The sequence below is a fragment of the Numenius arquata genome, chromosome 11 (genome assembly GCF_964106895.1).
Source record: "Numenius arquata chromosome 11, bNumArq3.hap1.1, whole genome shotgun sequence".
Lineage (NCBI taxonomy): Eukaryota > Metazoa > Chordata > Aves > Charadriiformes > Scolopacidae > Numenius > Numenius arquata.
The window spans coordinates 13,833,944-13,850,960 of record NC_133586.1 but is presented as its reverse complement, the minus strand read 5'-3'; the positions used below and the strand labels follow the sequence as shown (position 1 = coordinate 13,850,960).

Below are 17,017 nucleotides of genomic sequence, written 5' to 3'. Positions count from 1 at the left end.
ACTGAAGATACTGCAGGTTATTTTGGTCAAATGCTGTCACAAATATGCAGCCGGGATGCTGAGAGGTTGATCACAAAAAATAGGTTGCTTACTTCAGTCAGAGTTATGTTTGCATTGCAGGAGCCACTTAATCGTGTCAGCTGCATGTATGTACGTGTAGCCTTGCACAGTTTGGAAATCGGCTTCATAGTGTAGGGTGTAAGACACGTCACTGAGCTTCAGCTGGGTTTGTGTTGGTCCCTGGTTAATCCCATGGCTCTCAGAGGAGCTGCAGCTAATGGAAGTTTTCAAACTTCCACAGCAAGATTTCAAACATGCCAGCATTTCAGAACGGACCTATCTGACCTTTCAGCAATTCAGTCGTTAGTTTTTCAGTTATTTTCTTGGGTTGGTTTTCCTGCTGCCTTAATTCAGCTGCAGGATGGCATATCGCTCATTCCTTGCCTGTCTTTGATGGGCACGGCACACACTGATGTTAGTGTAATTACGTGTATACACTTAGAACAGGATCTATCCCAAATGTTCCCTGAGTCACAGGTTCCTTCCCTAGGAGTTTGTGTTGGGTTCTTTGGTCATTCAAAATTCACTGTTTTGAAAATGTAAAGCAATTTCAGGCTTACAGGCCTACTTTACTACAACAGAACTGCAGTAGAGAAACAGCAGTGAGATAAAGCAGACCAGACTGTCACAGCTAGATTAAACAAAAGCTATTTTATTATGTTCTTGTTCTTGCATTGAAGCAGTAGGAGATTTCAACCTTTGAAGATCTCAGGACCAGGCCTTTAGCAGCAGTTTGTGCTGGTTTGATTTAAATAAAAAATGAAACTGTCATATGACATGGAGTTGGTGCCCTCAGCCATAACCTAAACCTGTTATTCCAAAAAAAAAGAGGAAATCAGTAGTAACTTGCAAAAAAACCCCCAAAAAACCCACAAAAAAGGCATTAGATTTAATTAAACCTCTTACCACTGGAGCAGTGAGGGGAGAAGATGTCCTGAAGTTGGTGGCCTTCAAACCACCCTGACAAGAAGCTTCCTTTAAAAGATCAGCACCTTGGCAGTGTCCTCAAGGTTAACAAGCGTAGAGGATTTAGGATCAAAGGCAAAGTAAGTACTAATGTTCTCCTCATCTAATTGCCCTGTTATTTGGTCTCTTCATTTTATATTAAGGATATCTCACTGATCTTTTCTGCCAATCTCATCTATGGCATTAAGACAACTCAGCTTTGAAGTAGTTCATCAGAGGCAAGCGTTTCAAAGTCTGTATCAGAATCTTTTAAAATCAGCTCTTAATAATACGCTTTTGCCAGGTAGAGATGCTGGTGGCTTGGGTATGGATGGATTGATACGGATATTGAGGTTGATATCAATAATTCTGTATTCCTTTTGTTTGTTTTCTCAGGCTGATGTTTTTGTGGTGTGTGTGCTTATATATATATCTATTTGACATTATTTGGTGTGGAGTCATGGTCTGAAAGACAAGATCAAGTGATACATCCGATGCATCACTCATAGGAAGCAAAGAAACACAAAAACAATGTTGTGCTTTGATGATTAAATTGAATAGCTCTGGGCCTCTTTAATTCCCTCTGAAATGCTTATTGATGTGTAGGTTTTTAACTGTTTTAGAGTTCCTGCTTCAGAGAGGAATTTCTATTGGTATAGAGGAGGGGAGGTAAACAAAAATATCTGTAGGGATTTTTCAGTCTGTACGTCTTGATTATCCTGATCTGTTTGGACAGTTTGCTGTGGAAATAACAGCTGTGATGCAGGAGCTTCAGTGGGTGTAGTGATCTTAAGGAATGAAAATTGTTTGAAAATTGACAACTCTGCCTTTAATGTTAGTAAATTTAATGTTTAATTTCTTGCACTGTTTTTTCTTTTTTGCCTCAATTTTTCCATTGGTCAGCTGAAATCATTAAAAGCTGCCTTAGATGTTGAGAGCCATCAATGATTGGGCAGTGTTGTTGCAGCACTCTGTACACATTGAAGGTGCCGGTGACAGTCCTGCCCTTGCTCCCACTGCAGCTGACAGCCATGGTCTCGTGGGAGCAGCGTTTCCTCCATTCTCAGCCCTTCTGAAAGCATCTCCCTCAGATTTCTATGAAATACAGAATTTAAAGTTAGTAGTAGTCATTTGTATTAAAAGTATTGCATTAAGATATATGCAGATCCTCAACAAAGGGTTTTTTTTCACATCTTGAAACTGATTTTTTTTTTTTTAAACCACTTTCTGTGCATCGTCATTTCATTTATGTTCTGCAAAGTCCTTTTCTGCATGTAAGGTATCTCAAGTCAGTTTGTAGCACTCTTTTTTTCCCCAGTGCTGAACCTCCTTTGAGCAGAAGCTGTCTTCAGTGTTGAATTTTGCAATGATTTTTCAAAGCATAAAGAAACCCTGCTGGAATGTAGGTTGTAATCTTAAGCTTCTAGGAGTCAGGTAAGAAGTCTACATCTATTCCGTTTTGGCACTCTGACAGTGAATTTCCTCATAAACATATTGCCTGTCGACAGAACTTTGTAGGTAAAGCGAAATTATCTTTAAAATTTACCAGCCTATGCACAAATCTGTTTCTGTCCTTTACCGGAATTACGATATGAAAAATTAATGACATTTATTGCTCATTCTATGGCCATTACTTGTCATAAGGAGTGGAGTTGTGTATGGCTTGGATATAGCATCTGAATATTACCTTTCAAAATTACACATCAGCATTATTTTTGTGATAGGTAACACTGTTTTAAATTATCAGTTATTTATTCCATAGTGTGTTACTGCTCTTTTATTTGACAAGAAATAGCTGTTACCCTCATGTGACTCTTAAAGTGTAGGCCTGAGAGAATGGATATGGAATCAAGTTCCCTGCTTCTGCAAGCAATTTCAGCTTGTGAAATGTTTCGACCAATTATCTCAAAACTGAAATTTTATTTTGGTTTTGTCATTCCTTTATTCTTCTGCACTGTTCAGAAATGGCAATATTATCTTAAAACTGAAATTTTATTTTGGTTTTGTCATTCATTTTTTCTTCTGCACTGTTCAGAAATGGCAAAAGTTCAGTGTGATCCCGAGGATGCCTGAACACAATACTTTGTGTTTCCATGAATAGTAAACTGGTCCCAATCAATCTGTTTCAGCCTGCTGGCATTAAACACCTCTTTTCAAGATATTTTGGCTTAGTATTTGGCTTGGTATCGTATCACTGCAATATAGTTCTGTATCCTAGGATGTGATCGTTATCCACCTTTGGGTGAAAGAGGACTCCTCCACCTTCTCGTCTCCCAGCTTGCTTTCCCTTATTTCCCTTTGTAAAAGCATAATTAAAATCTTCCCTCCCTTCAGAAGTAATCTTAATTTTAAAATAATCTGATTATGTGCTTTATTCAAAGAAAAAGCTCCAAGAAGATGAAGAGTTGCATGGATAATGGATTGTGGCTTTTGGGCTGCAAAGTGGTGTCACACGTAATGCTCTTGCCCTACTTTCTTGTATCGTTGGTTGAAAGTTTTAATTACAGCTTTTTTTCTGACTGATGACATGTAAAGTGCTCAAAACGTCAGGTCAAAGGTTGGGGGCAAATGATTTATCTAAAAATAACTCCAAAGGTGTTATTTATACCTGAGAAAAAACTCAGGGTGTTGTTAACTTGTGTTTTCTTGGGATTTTTTTCCTTTGTTTTGTTTTGGTTTTTTTGTTGTTTTGTTTTTAATGGAGCCTTCTTATGCAAATTTCATTTTGCATAAGCAGAAGTTATATTTCAGATGGACCATTGCTTTATACCAAACCATTAAAAATAATTCTCACCACATTTCATGCACTATCCAAGGTATTTTTATTCTATTTTTTTTTTACTGTTTTCTTTTCAGTGTGGCATTTTGTTTCTTTAATGACATAAAAGAGCCCTCTGCTGAGTGGACACAGCTGCCTGGTAGGACTACCCCACCCTCCTTCTTGAAAGACTTAAGTATCTTTCTGCCTGTGGTAGGACCACCATATGCCAAGTCTTCCCTGAAAAGGGCCAGGAACTTTGCAGAAAGCTCCTGTGGATAATGGATGGGCAAACCATTGCTAATTCACAAAGGATGTCCAATTTCTAAGTATGATTGACTTTTCAGTCACTCCACACAGCTCCAGATAGAACAAAGGCTGGGATTAGCCCTTTAGGGGATGTACAATCAACAATCAGCAGGGCTGAGGTATGCAGGCACTATTTATCTCAATAAAACTCTTTTTACGTTACGATGACCTGAATTTAATTACATCAGCTTCATCCATCAGCTGACATGCAGTCTCTCCAGGTAGATTGTCTCTCAGAGCACTGAACTTGCGACATAACCAAGAAGACATCGGTCCTTAAGTCATCTTCTCTAAAGCACGGAAAACGCAAGTTCTTTTAGGTAACGATATTTTTTTTCTTCAGTAGGGCCTCTTTGTTGGGCGTGTTGTGGCAGTGACAGCTCATCGTCCCCTGCCGCTGTTGTGTTTGGGGTGTTGTGTTACGCTGCCCTTTCTCCTTCTTCAAATGTCGACTGTGATCTTGGCCCATTTGTTGTGTTTTCCTTTCCCTCTGCCAAAAAGCAGAAAGAATAATATGCTAGAGGGTGGTCACTCCAGTGTGTTACGGCAGAACAATGGACTAATGTACTTGTGCAGACAAGAGTGGCTCTGAGCGTGGATGGAGCGCTGGGAGGGCGATGCCAGAGGACTCCGCTGCAGACCATGAGCGAGCCCTTTGTTTCTCATGATTGCCGTAGCCACTGCAAACACAACTATTCATCGCAGAAGAGATGGCAGCAACGTTTTCATTGCTCGCACACAATCAGCCATATCTTCTCTAGGCGAATTTATGGAAAGTGCGTGTGTGTGTTTACTTATGCAGCAATATAATAATGGATCCCTTATTCCTGAGCACATGAATGAGTGCTAAGGAGAAGAGTACATTTTTGTATATTATGTCGTGGGGGGAAGGAAACTCTAGGGTAATTAGCAACAGTATTCTTAAGGAGAAATTATATCAACCCCATTTTTTCATTGCTGTCTTTGAAAAGATGGAGCTCCCTCCTCTGAAGACCCTGGTGTTTCCCACTGCTCCTGAGCTCCCGGGGAGGGACTGGGGACTGCAAAACCAGCACGTGCTTTGCACACTCACAGATATGTCTTTGGGGATGTGACAGTTAGAGTGAGACACCTTTACTTCGATGTTCCTCTCTTGGCAGCAGAGTTAGTCTTCTGTTGACAGTTTACTCAGAAGTCTGTAGTACTGAGGTTGCATTACTTTGTTTTCTGAAAACCCTCTGTACTTTGGGAACTAAGCTAAAAATAAGCTTAATCATCAGAGGATACATTTCATAGGACTTGAGCTTCATGGGTCTTCATATATTAATGATATTTAATACATGAAACAGAGCTGGTGATCTGCAAATGAAAAGCTTGTCATTGCCCATCCTCTGTGTTTGGCAGCTCCTGAAATCAGACCAGAAGCTTCATATTTTAGAATGGTATGGTTTTTTTTTTTCTATTTGAAAGAGCACAGTAGGAATAAAAAAGGGAGCAATACCAGTCCTATGAAGAAATTGTTCTCTGTTTTTGGATGACTGCAGGAACTGTCTGTATGAGAGGAAAATTGTTATGGGTTGTCACATTTAAGCCGAGACATTATACATTTGGTTGGATGAACCTCATCCTTCCACTACTCCTTTTGACGATGAGCAACTATATAACTCAGGCCACTGCCTGACGTTCAGAGGCACAGGCTGTCCCTCGTGCACATCTGTCTCCTGTTGGTGGACTCAGGGAGGGGGAATAGGGAAGAAGCAAGAGTGTTTCTTCTTCCTTTCCCAGCTGGAAGTCTTCATTGCTACCACAAGCCATCCCAGACACCACAAACCTCCCTGAGGAGGGTGCAGAGAAGGCTTGATGGCCACTGTAAGGAAAGGTCTCATCAGCGGGTGTTTCCATTTTCTTGTGGCCAAGGCTGGGCCTCTGGCAGTTCAGCCTATGGGTCCTGGACTACACACAACCCCGTAATGAGCTGAGCAGTTTGGCTTTGCCACAGCTCTCGCCCTGGGACGGACAGCTTGGTGTGTGTGGATGTGTGAACTGTGCTGTAGTCATTCGCACCTATCGCATGTGTTAAAGGGAAGTTGAGAACATAAAATTAGGTTGCTTCGATCTTCTTAATGCATTCCTGTTAAATTTAAATCAGCACCCAGCCGTTTAAAGTAATTTCCTTTTACTGAAATGTGGAAAACCTGCTTGAGACGATGCCTTTGTTCAGTTAAACGAATCCCACCTTGGCTCTCCCGGAGATGTGGGATGTACCCAGAGGCTCCTTTAGCCTACGTCTTTGTGCAACATGAAGTAGATTCTGGAGTTGTGCTCTTATCTGGGAGCTTGGGGATGTTTTTGAAGATAGGAAACTGCTTGAGAGCAACAACATGGTCTGTAATTTAGCTTCATCATTTCATCAGCAGCTTTTTTTTTTTTTTACCATCTCAGAAATAGAACCCCAGATCTTCTGGAAGACCTTTAGGCTACAGAAACCACAAATAGTTTTTCTATGCATATTTCTTTGCTTCCTCTTCATGGCATTTGCTGGTGGCCTCAGCAAGCGTTTGGAGGCTGTGCAGACTGCCTGTGTGCTGCCTGAACATGTGCATGCCCAAAATTTCATTCACAGTTACTGTGCTGTAAGTGCAGCCTGGCCTGGGGCATGGCTATACTTTCTGTGTCTCAGTCCCAGCTCTATAAAGCTTTGGGGTAAAATTTTATTCCTTTTTTCTCCACTTTCCAGTGTAAGATGTAAGACAGAGTTAAGTTCACCCAGCTCATAGGAGTATTTTGAAACATCATTCTTTTCAACTTCTTTTGCTTTGGAAATATAAAATATTGTATAAAGCAAGAATGGTCCTTATTTTAAAAGATTCATGCTATATAAATGCTAATTTATATCCTTGTTATTTTGTAGTGTGTTTATTAGTCATACAGTTGGGGGTTATCGATAGAGCCCTCTTTGAGATGAGAGAAAATTGTTTTAGTAGCAAATGGAGATTTTTTTAAACGAGAAGAAATTACTTTACAACAAAGGGATTGTCTTCGCTCCAGAGCTGCTATTTGTGTCCTGAACAGCCCTGCTTGAATTTTTCACATTCAGAACAATGCTGGGAAAAGCTGATGATTAGATCAGAAGGACGAAAGGTTTCTGTTGTCGACTCTGTTGTTGATTTCTCTATCTGTAAGATGGCATTAATGATCTTTACTAATGAGCAGTGGATAATTTAGTGGAGCACTTTACCGGAGACTCTGGATAGAAGTAGGTGCAGAAGGACGTAGTGGATAGTGGTAGCAGGTACTTTCCCCGTAGCCAGGTTCTCTAGAGCAGCTCTGAGGGCCAGCTGGGCTGTGGTGGCAGCGCCCATCCCGGCAGAGCATCCTGGTGGCAGGCAGTCCCATCAGCCGCTCAGGCAGCTTGCTCACTAACAGCCTTGTTTCTGCATTTGCATTATCACTGTATTGCTACCATTTATGGTGGAAGGGTCGTTGCCAAGTTGGGGACACAAAAAAAATAAGCGTCCTTGAGAGAACAGCTGGTAATTAACATGTCTTTGTGTTTCAGAGATGAGCGAAATCAGTCAATCATTGTCAGTGGGGAGTCTGGAGCCGGGAAGACCGTCTCTGCTAAGTATGCCATGAGGTACTTTGCCACGGTCAGTGGATCTGCCAGCGAAGCCAATGTTGAGGAGAAAGTCTTGGCCTCCAACCCCATCATGGAGGTAAGAGAGCTAATGCACTGACCCCCACCCTCCAGCTGCAGTTATTCTGGGGCTAACATAAGCATTCAATAGAGCGAGCAATCCATACTTCTTTAAGGATCAAAGAACCTAGGATAAATATATTTTAACACTTTGTTTTTAATCCCTTTACTGGCATGTGGTTTAGGCATTATTTTGTGTACTATTTATGAAAGATTGAGAGAGGACAGGAGATGATGTTTCAGTATTGTTAATCTATTTCACATAACAAAGCAATTTTTATATGCATACTGCATTAAATCTATTCAGCTTTGTAACACTGGTAGTTCCCAGACTGCTGGCCAAATGCAAGTGCAGAAGACTGTTTTTGTATGTAAAATTCCAAAGAAGATTTAAACTCCTGGTCTTACCCACCGGACATGTACATCACACAATGGGGGCAGGTAGATTGTACTTTAAAGTGAAGAGAGCTGTTGAGTAAAGCAAATCTTCAATTTTAGGAAATGTGATTATGGAAGGTAGACTGAGAAAACAAAGTTGCATGCGATGCACACAGTTTCTTTCAGAGGGGAAAAACATGAGGGAAGATGTAGTTTTGCTATAATTAGCTCAGAATAATGTTTCAGTTCTGGAAATTTGTGTAACTAGCTGTAGGCAAGTCCCAAAGCCATTGGTTTGGGAGCATCGGTGCTGGCAATAGGCTGTGGGATAACATGTACAGTTCCCTCACGCTTCAGGATCTCTGTCCTCCGGGAAGCTCAGGAGACGCTGTAATTCTGATATTGTGGCCAAGCAGAAAACATTTCTTGGGCTCATCTGAATTGTTTTTTGTTTCTTTGCCTTTGCGTTGATTGAAGTTGTAGCTGAAGTTAAGGAACTATGTTAAGAAGTGATTCACCAGAGAGAAACAGTCTTGGGGGAATTCCTTGAGACAAGTAGTGCTGTCCATAGGCACACACATGCACATACCTATGGGCAACCTAAGAAAAGGCTTGGGACAACCAATGCCTTGGTAGATGTTAAGCATCTCTGCAATAGTGTGAAGTCTTAGTGGACACACGAACAGATGGAGTGCGCTCAGTGAAATGTGCAATGCGAAGTGCTGCCATTGTATTCTTTCTCAGGTATTTTTAAAACTTAACTATGTTTTGTTCCTCCTTTCCTCCTGACGTGAGGAGTTCGTGCTACTCAAGCTATAGCTGCCCCATCACAGTTGTGTGTGTTCTGTCACAAGGTAATTGTGCCTGGTTTGTGGTGCTGTGTGGTGTTTTGAAATTGTTTTGTGGGATAAAACAAGCTGTGCCACGCTGGGCAGTGGCCTTTGCTGTTGTGGGGTTCAGTTGTCCAGCTATGGAGGAAGCTGGGAGAGCTCACCCTTGCCTTGGGCTGCACCTACCCCAGCGGGAGCAGCCTGATCCCTGGGGAGCGGTGGCAGTTTTGCCATTTTGAGCTAATCCCCAAGTACTCTTTTCACTGTTCCAACATTTGCAGTAAGTGTTGTTCCATCCTCGGCCACCTTGAGATGCTGACAGGACTGGGGGTGCCCAGCCGCCCTGCTGCCTTCCCTGCCTGGCCATGTCCTCACCGCTTGGCTGCTAAGTGACAGCTACGGTGACATCCCACGGGATGGGTCTGCAGTTTGCTGTTGGTTTGCTGGGTGAAATACAAACTGCCTACAGGTTTCCCTGTGCCACTTCTTTTGTTTGGTCTCCAAGCCTAAGCCAAGCATCCTTGGACCACACCTCCCAGTCAGTGGTCATCAGCTCAACACTAATTGTCTGATTTAATTTCCAAAGCAGGGAAATTTAAATTGAGGACTAGAAAGGAACTTACCATCCATACTTATTTTTATCCACTAAAAAACAATAGTGGTGCTTTATTTTCTAGGGATAGCAATAGTTTAATGAACCTAGGTATATGTAAAATTTTGATTACTTTAAACATTGTTATGATTGAATGAAAGTTATCCTTTTAACTTCAAATACTTGAACTTTAAATAATGTTCAGAGTGTTGTGAAATCTGGTGTTAAGACAGACTGGAGGATAACAGAATTAATGTTTTGAACGCTTCAGTTGATACATCACCAGAAACATAAATTAACCCATGTAGTTTGGGAAGAAAATGAGTAATTCCTTTTACAAACAGGAAACTCCTCATTTGCTAAATTGATTATAAAATCTTAGGAGCAGAAGGTCATTTTATTTTTTAATTTCTATTTGGATAACCTAAATATCAGGATTTTATGAGCTACCATCATTAGTGTCAGAATTTCACATTATCTTTGCATACTAAACATTCTGTAATATCAAATGACCACTGTCCATTTCTAGCAACTATTTGAATAATTAGTTTTGTAGTCAATAACTGTATACAGTTTTCCTATTGCAAATGTAGAAATTGTCAAGTCTTAAAACACATCTTTGTAATTTCCTGCCTCTCATTCTTTGTTACCCTACATAGCTATGCAAATTGTACAGCTTAGTATATACTCTGGTAAGCAATCTTATAATACCAAGGGCTTTCTTAACTGTTTTCATAAGTAGTGCCTTTCAAAGTAATAATTGGTTTCTGAAAATATTGTAATATTATATTGCTACCACCAACAGCAAAATATATCACAGTAGCAATAATTTTAAAACACAAGAAATGCAGTTTGAGTACGTTCCATTTGAATGAATTCAGTATTTCTTAGAACTGCAGCGATGCAATTTGTTCTTACATCCTTTGTAGCAGCTGTTCATCTGATGCCCGTTTGACGTCTGCTCGGTCGGGCGTGCGTGTCCTGCTGCTGCTGCCACGGGATTTCGGAAGGTCTAATCCCCGCTTCCCACCCTGTGCCCCCCTCGCCCTTACCCACCCCTCCACCTTTGGGTTACGGGTTTGGAATGCCAGTGCTCAGCATTGCTATTTGCTTGCATTTCTTTTTCCCAAGTTTTGTTTCAGTGCAGAGTTCCTATGGAACTAGCTATGTGAACTAGGACATAGATGAAACCCGGTGGTCTTTAATTATGGTGCACTTCAGAGTTAGGGTCTTGATACCATACACACAGCAACGTATGATAAAAGGCAGCATGCTGTATTTGAGTTACTCCAGGTGTCGTTCCTTTTGATACAGAGATATCTTTAGGATTTTTTTTTTTTTGGGGGGGGGGAGGAAGATGAATTACTGTATGATGTCCAAAACAGGATCTAATTGAGAAGAGAAGACACTTTTCTTTGAAGTTCAGCATGTTGTGATCTGCTTGCCTTGAATCCCAATAGACCCGGGGGGTGTCTGTTGCGGGGTGAATCCTAATGCCAATGAGGCAGGGCAGAGAGAGGTGCACGAGGACTGTTTAGGAACCACAGTCATCATTCGCCCTGGGCATCCCAGGACCATGCACTATAGAGGAAACACACAATAAACAATATTTAATGTATGAAGCTGTATTGAATTAGTCTGAGAAAGGTAGGCATGTAGGGCAGCATTGAAGACTGTCTCTGAGTCAGTAACCAAGCTGTTATGAAAGGGATTCAGTTTCAGGCAAGTGACATGAGTCTGTACATGTTAATTTTTAGATTATATTTAGGCACACAGTAAATATTTTATAGTGATATGTTTGCAGAAGTAGTTTGGAAATGTGGTTGATTATAGAGTAATAATAAAGAACTGTTAGCCAGACAGAACATAGGGGCTGTTTGATGGACTATGGGTTTATCGTAGGTAGACTTACAGAGGTTGCAAGTACTATACATCTGTCTGTACACATACATATATGAATATATACAGTGTGAAATAATTGCTATAGCTTTATTAAGTCCTTAGAAACAATCTGGGTGTATGTGAGCATTCTGCTAGCCTCTTCAGTTCCTTTTAAAAGACTTCAGAGAGCAATACGGGATTTTTAGCTGGAATATTGGACTATGTGAAATAATTTCTGGCAAGATCAGCTCCAGATCTTACATCAATGAAATAACCAGGTTTTGATTTAACCTGACCAGGCAGAGGTTGTTCTTTATTAAATTCTTGATTATTTTGAAACCAGGACAAAATGGATGTTGTTAAGTGTTTATGAGCCATCTAGATGATTAAATGGATTTTATAATTTCTAAAAGCTGTTTTATATTTACAATATTCCCTTTTTTCAGTCTATTGGAAATGCCAAAACTACAAGGAATGACAACAGCAGTCGCTTTGGGAAATACATTGAAATTGGTTTTGATAAGAGGTATCGAATCATTGGTGCTAACATGAGAACTTACCTCTTGGAAAAATCAAGAGTGGTGTTTCAGGTAATACTGATGCAATCTTCTTAATGTCTGTTTGTGTGACTGTGCAAAAAAAAAAAGAAAAGAAAAGCTATTGTTTACCAATATTAGGTATCTCTCCTAAGAGATGTCTGTAATATTATATTTGTAACATAGCATGTGTGGGGAGGGAGGAGAGAAGGAAAATCAAATCAGCCCTTTATTGTATGAATTATCTGTAGTTGTAAAATGTGTATTAAAAAGGCTGTGCATTAAAACATGAAATACCTTCAGTGCACTACTAGATATGAGTTTGTACTTACCATAGTATTATAGAACAGGGGTTCAAAACCTAGCAGAAAGCACTCATGCTCAAGAAGAGCTCTCTGGTGTGGTTTGTAAAGCAGCCATTTTAGCTCACTTTCAATCTCTTGTTAAAACCCACTGCTATCACAGTAATTACAGATGAGTCTTAATTGCCATTATTTAGGCAAATGAGAATATATAATTTCATCCTTCTTGAACTTTCTTCATTTTGGTATTTCACACTTGAACCGATGAGCAACCTTTTTGTCTCTCGCATTTCCTCTCCATCTTTGCCTGCCTAATAGTCTAGAGCTCAGTAAAAATGGACTTGTCCTTGACTGGCTGCCTAAAGGCATAAAGCAAATAATTACAGTTTGCATTGTGTAGGAGCGTTACATGAGGTACTGTTGTATATTTTAAAAGTAAGAGAGACTTCTTGCATATGGTTTAGCTGTGAGTCCTTTTCTGGGTTTTTTATTGTTTTGAAGTTATGAAATTTAGAGTGCTTAAGTTCAGAATTATGGTGTTGGTCATGAATCATAACCTTCTGAGCTGTGTTTGTCCTTCATTTTAAAATTCCAGGCTTGCCTTGGCAAGAAAGATACTCCCTTCACCAGCTTACTATAAATGCTGAGGCGAATGGTATTAGTTATTTTTGGAAAATGAAAAGCTTTTAAGTATGATCGTTTCACCCACCCATAGAATCCTGATCTATATTTAATAGTAATCCGCAGTTCTGAAAAGTGAAATCATACATTTTTTTGAAGTGAAAATGTCTGCATGCTTCTTGCTGTTGAAAATGGATTAAATTAATCAAAAAGGAAATGATAGATGCTGATTTATCTTTCCTTTTTCCATGCGGCTTCTATGCTCTTTATGTAATGCTAGAGAAAGCATTAAACATAGTAGTTCTTTTCTACTCATAGATGTTTCTGGCACCTGTTATGTTGTGAAAAATAATCAAGTCCTTTCTTTTTAAAGGCAGAAGAGGAGAGAAATTACCACATCTTTTACCAACTATGTGCCTCTGCAGCATTACCCGAGTTTAAAACTCTACGATTAGGTATGAAATTCACATTCATTCTGTTGTGCAACTGTAGGTAAAAAGCAGCATCTCTGAGGTTTTTGAGCCATAGAACCAAAAGAAGAATTGCTGGCTTTTAAATTCTAAACTTTTAAACCTTCAAATACTAAAATATATTGAAAATAACAAAAATCACAGATCTCAGATTTTGGTTTTTTTAGATAAAATGAAAGTAACAGATTTGTTTATTTGGCATGCTCTAATATACTGTAGTTGTGATCACTAGGACTTACTATGTCCTGGACTCCAGAGTAGCTTTCCATTGGCGATGGTGAAATTCTCTTCTCTTGGTCCTTTAAAACCTTTTTTCCATGGATCCAGCTACTAGATAACTTTACCATTTCTGGTATAAATACCTGAAAAGCTTATCTTGCATCTGCATACTTTCACTTGGGCTGTTGCCAGCTCACCATCTCTGCTAACTTGGTGATCACAAAACTGATAAGTGACATTTTTCATTTTTCAAATTAAAATGTTGATAAAGGAAAGGTTTCTTATTTAGCAGGAACTGATACTGGGTAAAAGAAGGGCATTATGATGACCTTGGGACGGGCAATCACGTCATCATTTTTAAAATTCAATGTAAATTTCAGTGCTTCTTGTATATTTTTAAAAGTTAGCTTCATGGTGGGAAAACTGCACAACCTGTCAGTGCCAATTTCTGAAATACCGTTCTGGTTTTGAAGTGTTTCTCTGCTCTTCCGCACCATCCTGGCACATTTAGGATTCACATCTGCTGACACAGGAAAGAAAGGAACTGATGTAATTATAACTAAAGAAGCCATTTAGCAGACTCCTCTTTCAGCATTCTTGAAACCTTAGCAGATCAGAAGAAAAGGAGTCTGTTACTGCAGGTGGAAGCACAGCCACTGACACCACAGGAATTTATACAGATCCCAGGAGAGCTACCACTCTCCCAGTGAAGCCCACTGCTGTCCCCAGAGTGGTGTGAAGCTATCAGTTCTCTGACCATGACTTCTCAGCCAGAACTCATCACGGATACTCATAAGACTAAACCAGACCGTAAATTGGAAATGAGAAGAAAATAAGCAAAATAGAATAATTTAAATATGCTGGATGTAATAATAGCATAATTCCAAAGTGCTGCTGCTGTCAACTCTGCACCTGCCTCTTGAGTGGTTGGCTCAGAGTTGAAGAATAATTGCTTCCAAAGTGATTATTCCACAGGTGGAAGTCTGAACCAAGGTTAGATAGAGAATATGCTTGAGGGCCTATTGTAGGAACCCAGGTAGCTTTAGAGTACTTATTTTCACTGTTAAATCTTGAAAAAATTCTTCTCCAGACTAAGTGGGTCCTATGAGCCAGAAGGCAAAATCTCAAATCATGGGTTCTGCCAAGAGCTACTTAATCATTACACAGCTTTACAGATGTGCTGCGAATTTCTGCATCAGCATGTGTAAAAGATTTGGTTTTTTCTCTTATAGGGAATGCAAATTACTTTCACTATACGAAGCAAGGTGGAAGCCCTGTGATTGATGGTGTCAATGATGCTAAGGAAATGGTAAACACCAGGCAGGCCTGCACTTTGCTAGGTAATTTGTAAAACACAATCATATCCCAAATCTGATATACTAGCAAGTGTTTTCTACATTGTTTGTGTATATTTTCTTCATACTCTGTTGTGTTTAAAAACAGGAGAGTTTGACAACACTTGGGACTGAGATACTTCGGTTGCATTAAGAAGGTATTTAAATGGCAGTGGAATCCCATTGTTAGCGTAGGAGGAGCGCATGTTATATGAACAGAAATGGTGGATTCCCTTGTGTAGCGTATGCATTGTTGGAGGTCACTGACAAAGCACTTTGAAACAGCAAATTAAATAGTTCATTTTAATGGATTTTTTTTTTGGATCTGGTTGTAAAATATATTTAATAGAAGTGGAGCCAAGCAGTACTGACAAATGCTGTAGTCTGAAAAAAACAGTGGTCACCGGTTTTCTCTTTTTAATAAAATTTTTTGTCAACTGCAGCTCATGGTTCTTTATTTCTGTCTCCATTCAAAACGTTTTATTCATCATTTTTCAGGGATTAGTGATACCTACCAGATGGGCATTTTTCGAATCCTTGCTGGCATCCTTCACTTGGGCAATGTGGAGTTTGCATCTCGGGATTCCGACAGCTGCACTGTTCCTGTGAGTAGTAGATGAGCTGAAGACTGTGGTTTCTACTCTGACAGTTCTGCCTTCTGCTTGTTTGCAGGGACCTCTTCTGAAAAAGAGTAACAAATACAAAAATGCAAGCAATATGTTTGTTTCTGATTTCTTAACATTTTCACGGTTCTCTTTGCAGATGGATTCAACTCTTCTCAGTTTAGAGGCTTTAGACAGTACTCTCTGTATTATAACGGTGGTTGCCTTGATTTCATTTCAAAACTCTGGTTGATCTGTCCTAGAAAAGTCTACCAGACAGGCTAGCTTTGAAGTCCTGGGCAGGTGTCTTGATCTTCATATTCCTACATGAATACATTCCCTGCCCACACTAAATGCTTTGCAGGGTGTTGGGTTTTTTAATGTTAAATGCCAAAATGGCCTCAATAATTGCAAAGCAAATGCTTTGCAAAGTCCTCTGGGATGTCAAGACATAAGCGTAGGATATACAGATGTGATTTGTGTGACTCATCTAAGTTTCATGGTTTTATCAGTCCTTTTTCACCTTGGCGGAGGTCTGCAATGAGGACTGCATAAGTCTGATCTGAAAAGAAACTCCTCGTTCAGTGAGGACCAAGGTTTCTTACTGAAGTCCATATTCTGGAGATGAGAAACAAAAAAGATCTGGTCTTTCACTCTTCTCTTCCTTGGATCCACAAATGACCAGATTCTCCTTTTGCCTTTCCTTGAATGTCTGCTGCTGGACTACACAGTCTTCATCTTTCTCTCTCTTCAAATAGTAGCAACAGTTGCAGGGTTGTTTTCTCATTTTACTATCAGGCACTTTCTCAAGGATTTGCAGTAGCAGTTTCTGGAGCTGAGACAACAGGTCCTTCATGGGGCTGCAGATGATCAGTGTGCCTGGTCTGACACCACCTGTCCGTGGGATCTAATGGATAGCTGCTGGAAAAAAACACAGCAACAGGCTGCCTCTTTGGTGTGTCTTAAAAAGGTTTTCACTACAAAGAAAGTGTCGTTTAATGACCACAGGTAGAAAGCTGATAAGGCCCAGGACACGATGAGTTGAGCTGTGTTGTAATGGGTATCTCCAATGCAGGAATTCCACTGAATGAGCTACTGCAAAGCTGCACGTTCCGGTGCAGTCCTATCCTGACATGGTAAACATCTAGCAGGCGGCGGTGAAAGTGTGCTCAATGGCATCCGCTACCTGAGCTGTGTCGTTCCCTGACAATGGCGGTGGCATTGCGGAGCCCTGTCACCGAGCAGACTGGTGCCTGGGAAGCACTGGCGCCGTGGTGCAGTGACAGTGCTTCAGGGAGCTCAGCGAAGGGCTCCACGTGGTGCTGTGTGAATGAATCAGTTTGTTTAATGGCCGCTTGAGTAACCCTAACGTGACACTCTTTTGTGCAGTGTTAATTATTATTATTATTGCTTTATTTTTGTCTTCTGAGCCAGTTTAAGTGGTATGGCTAACCTGAAAGAAGGCATACTCAGTTAACTGGATTTTGGAGGTGTAACAGCACTG

The 17,017-nt window shown here is 40.3% G+C and overlaps 1 protein-coding gene across 1 annotated transcript in view; it reads left to right on the top strand.

Annotated features, from left to right (window-relative positions):
- The window catches only part of MYO5A (myosin VA), a 96,008-nt gene that overhangs the window by 26,620 nt on the left and 52,371 nt on the right, over positions 1–17,017 (top strand). The window contains exons 5-9 of the mRNA XM_074155805.1: positions 7,611–7,767; positions 11,876–12,019; positions 13,262–13,343; positions 14,810–14,917; positions 15,410–15,516. Coding sequence (XP_074011906.1) covers positions 7,611–7,767; positions 11,876–12,019; positions 13,262–13,343; positions 14,810–14,917; positions 15,410–15,516 — 598 coding nt within the window. The remainder of the gene's footprint in view (positions 1–7,610; positions 7,768–11,875; positions 12,020–13,261; positions 13,344–14,809; positions 14,918–15,409; positions 15,517–17,017) is intronic.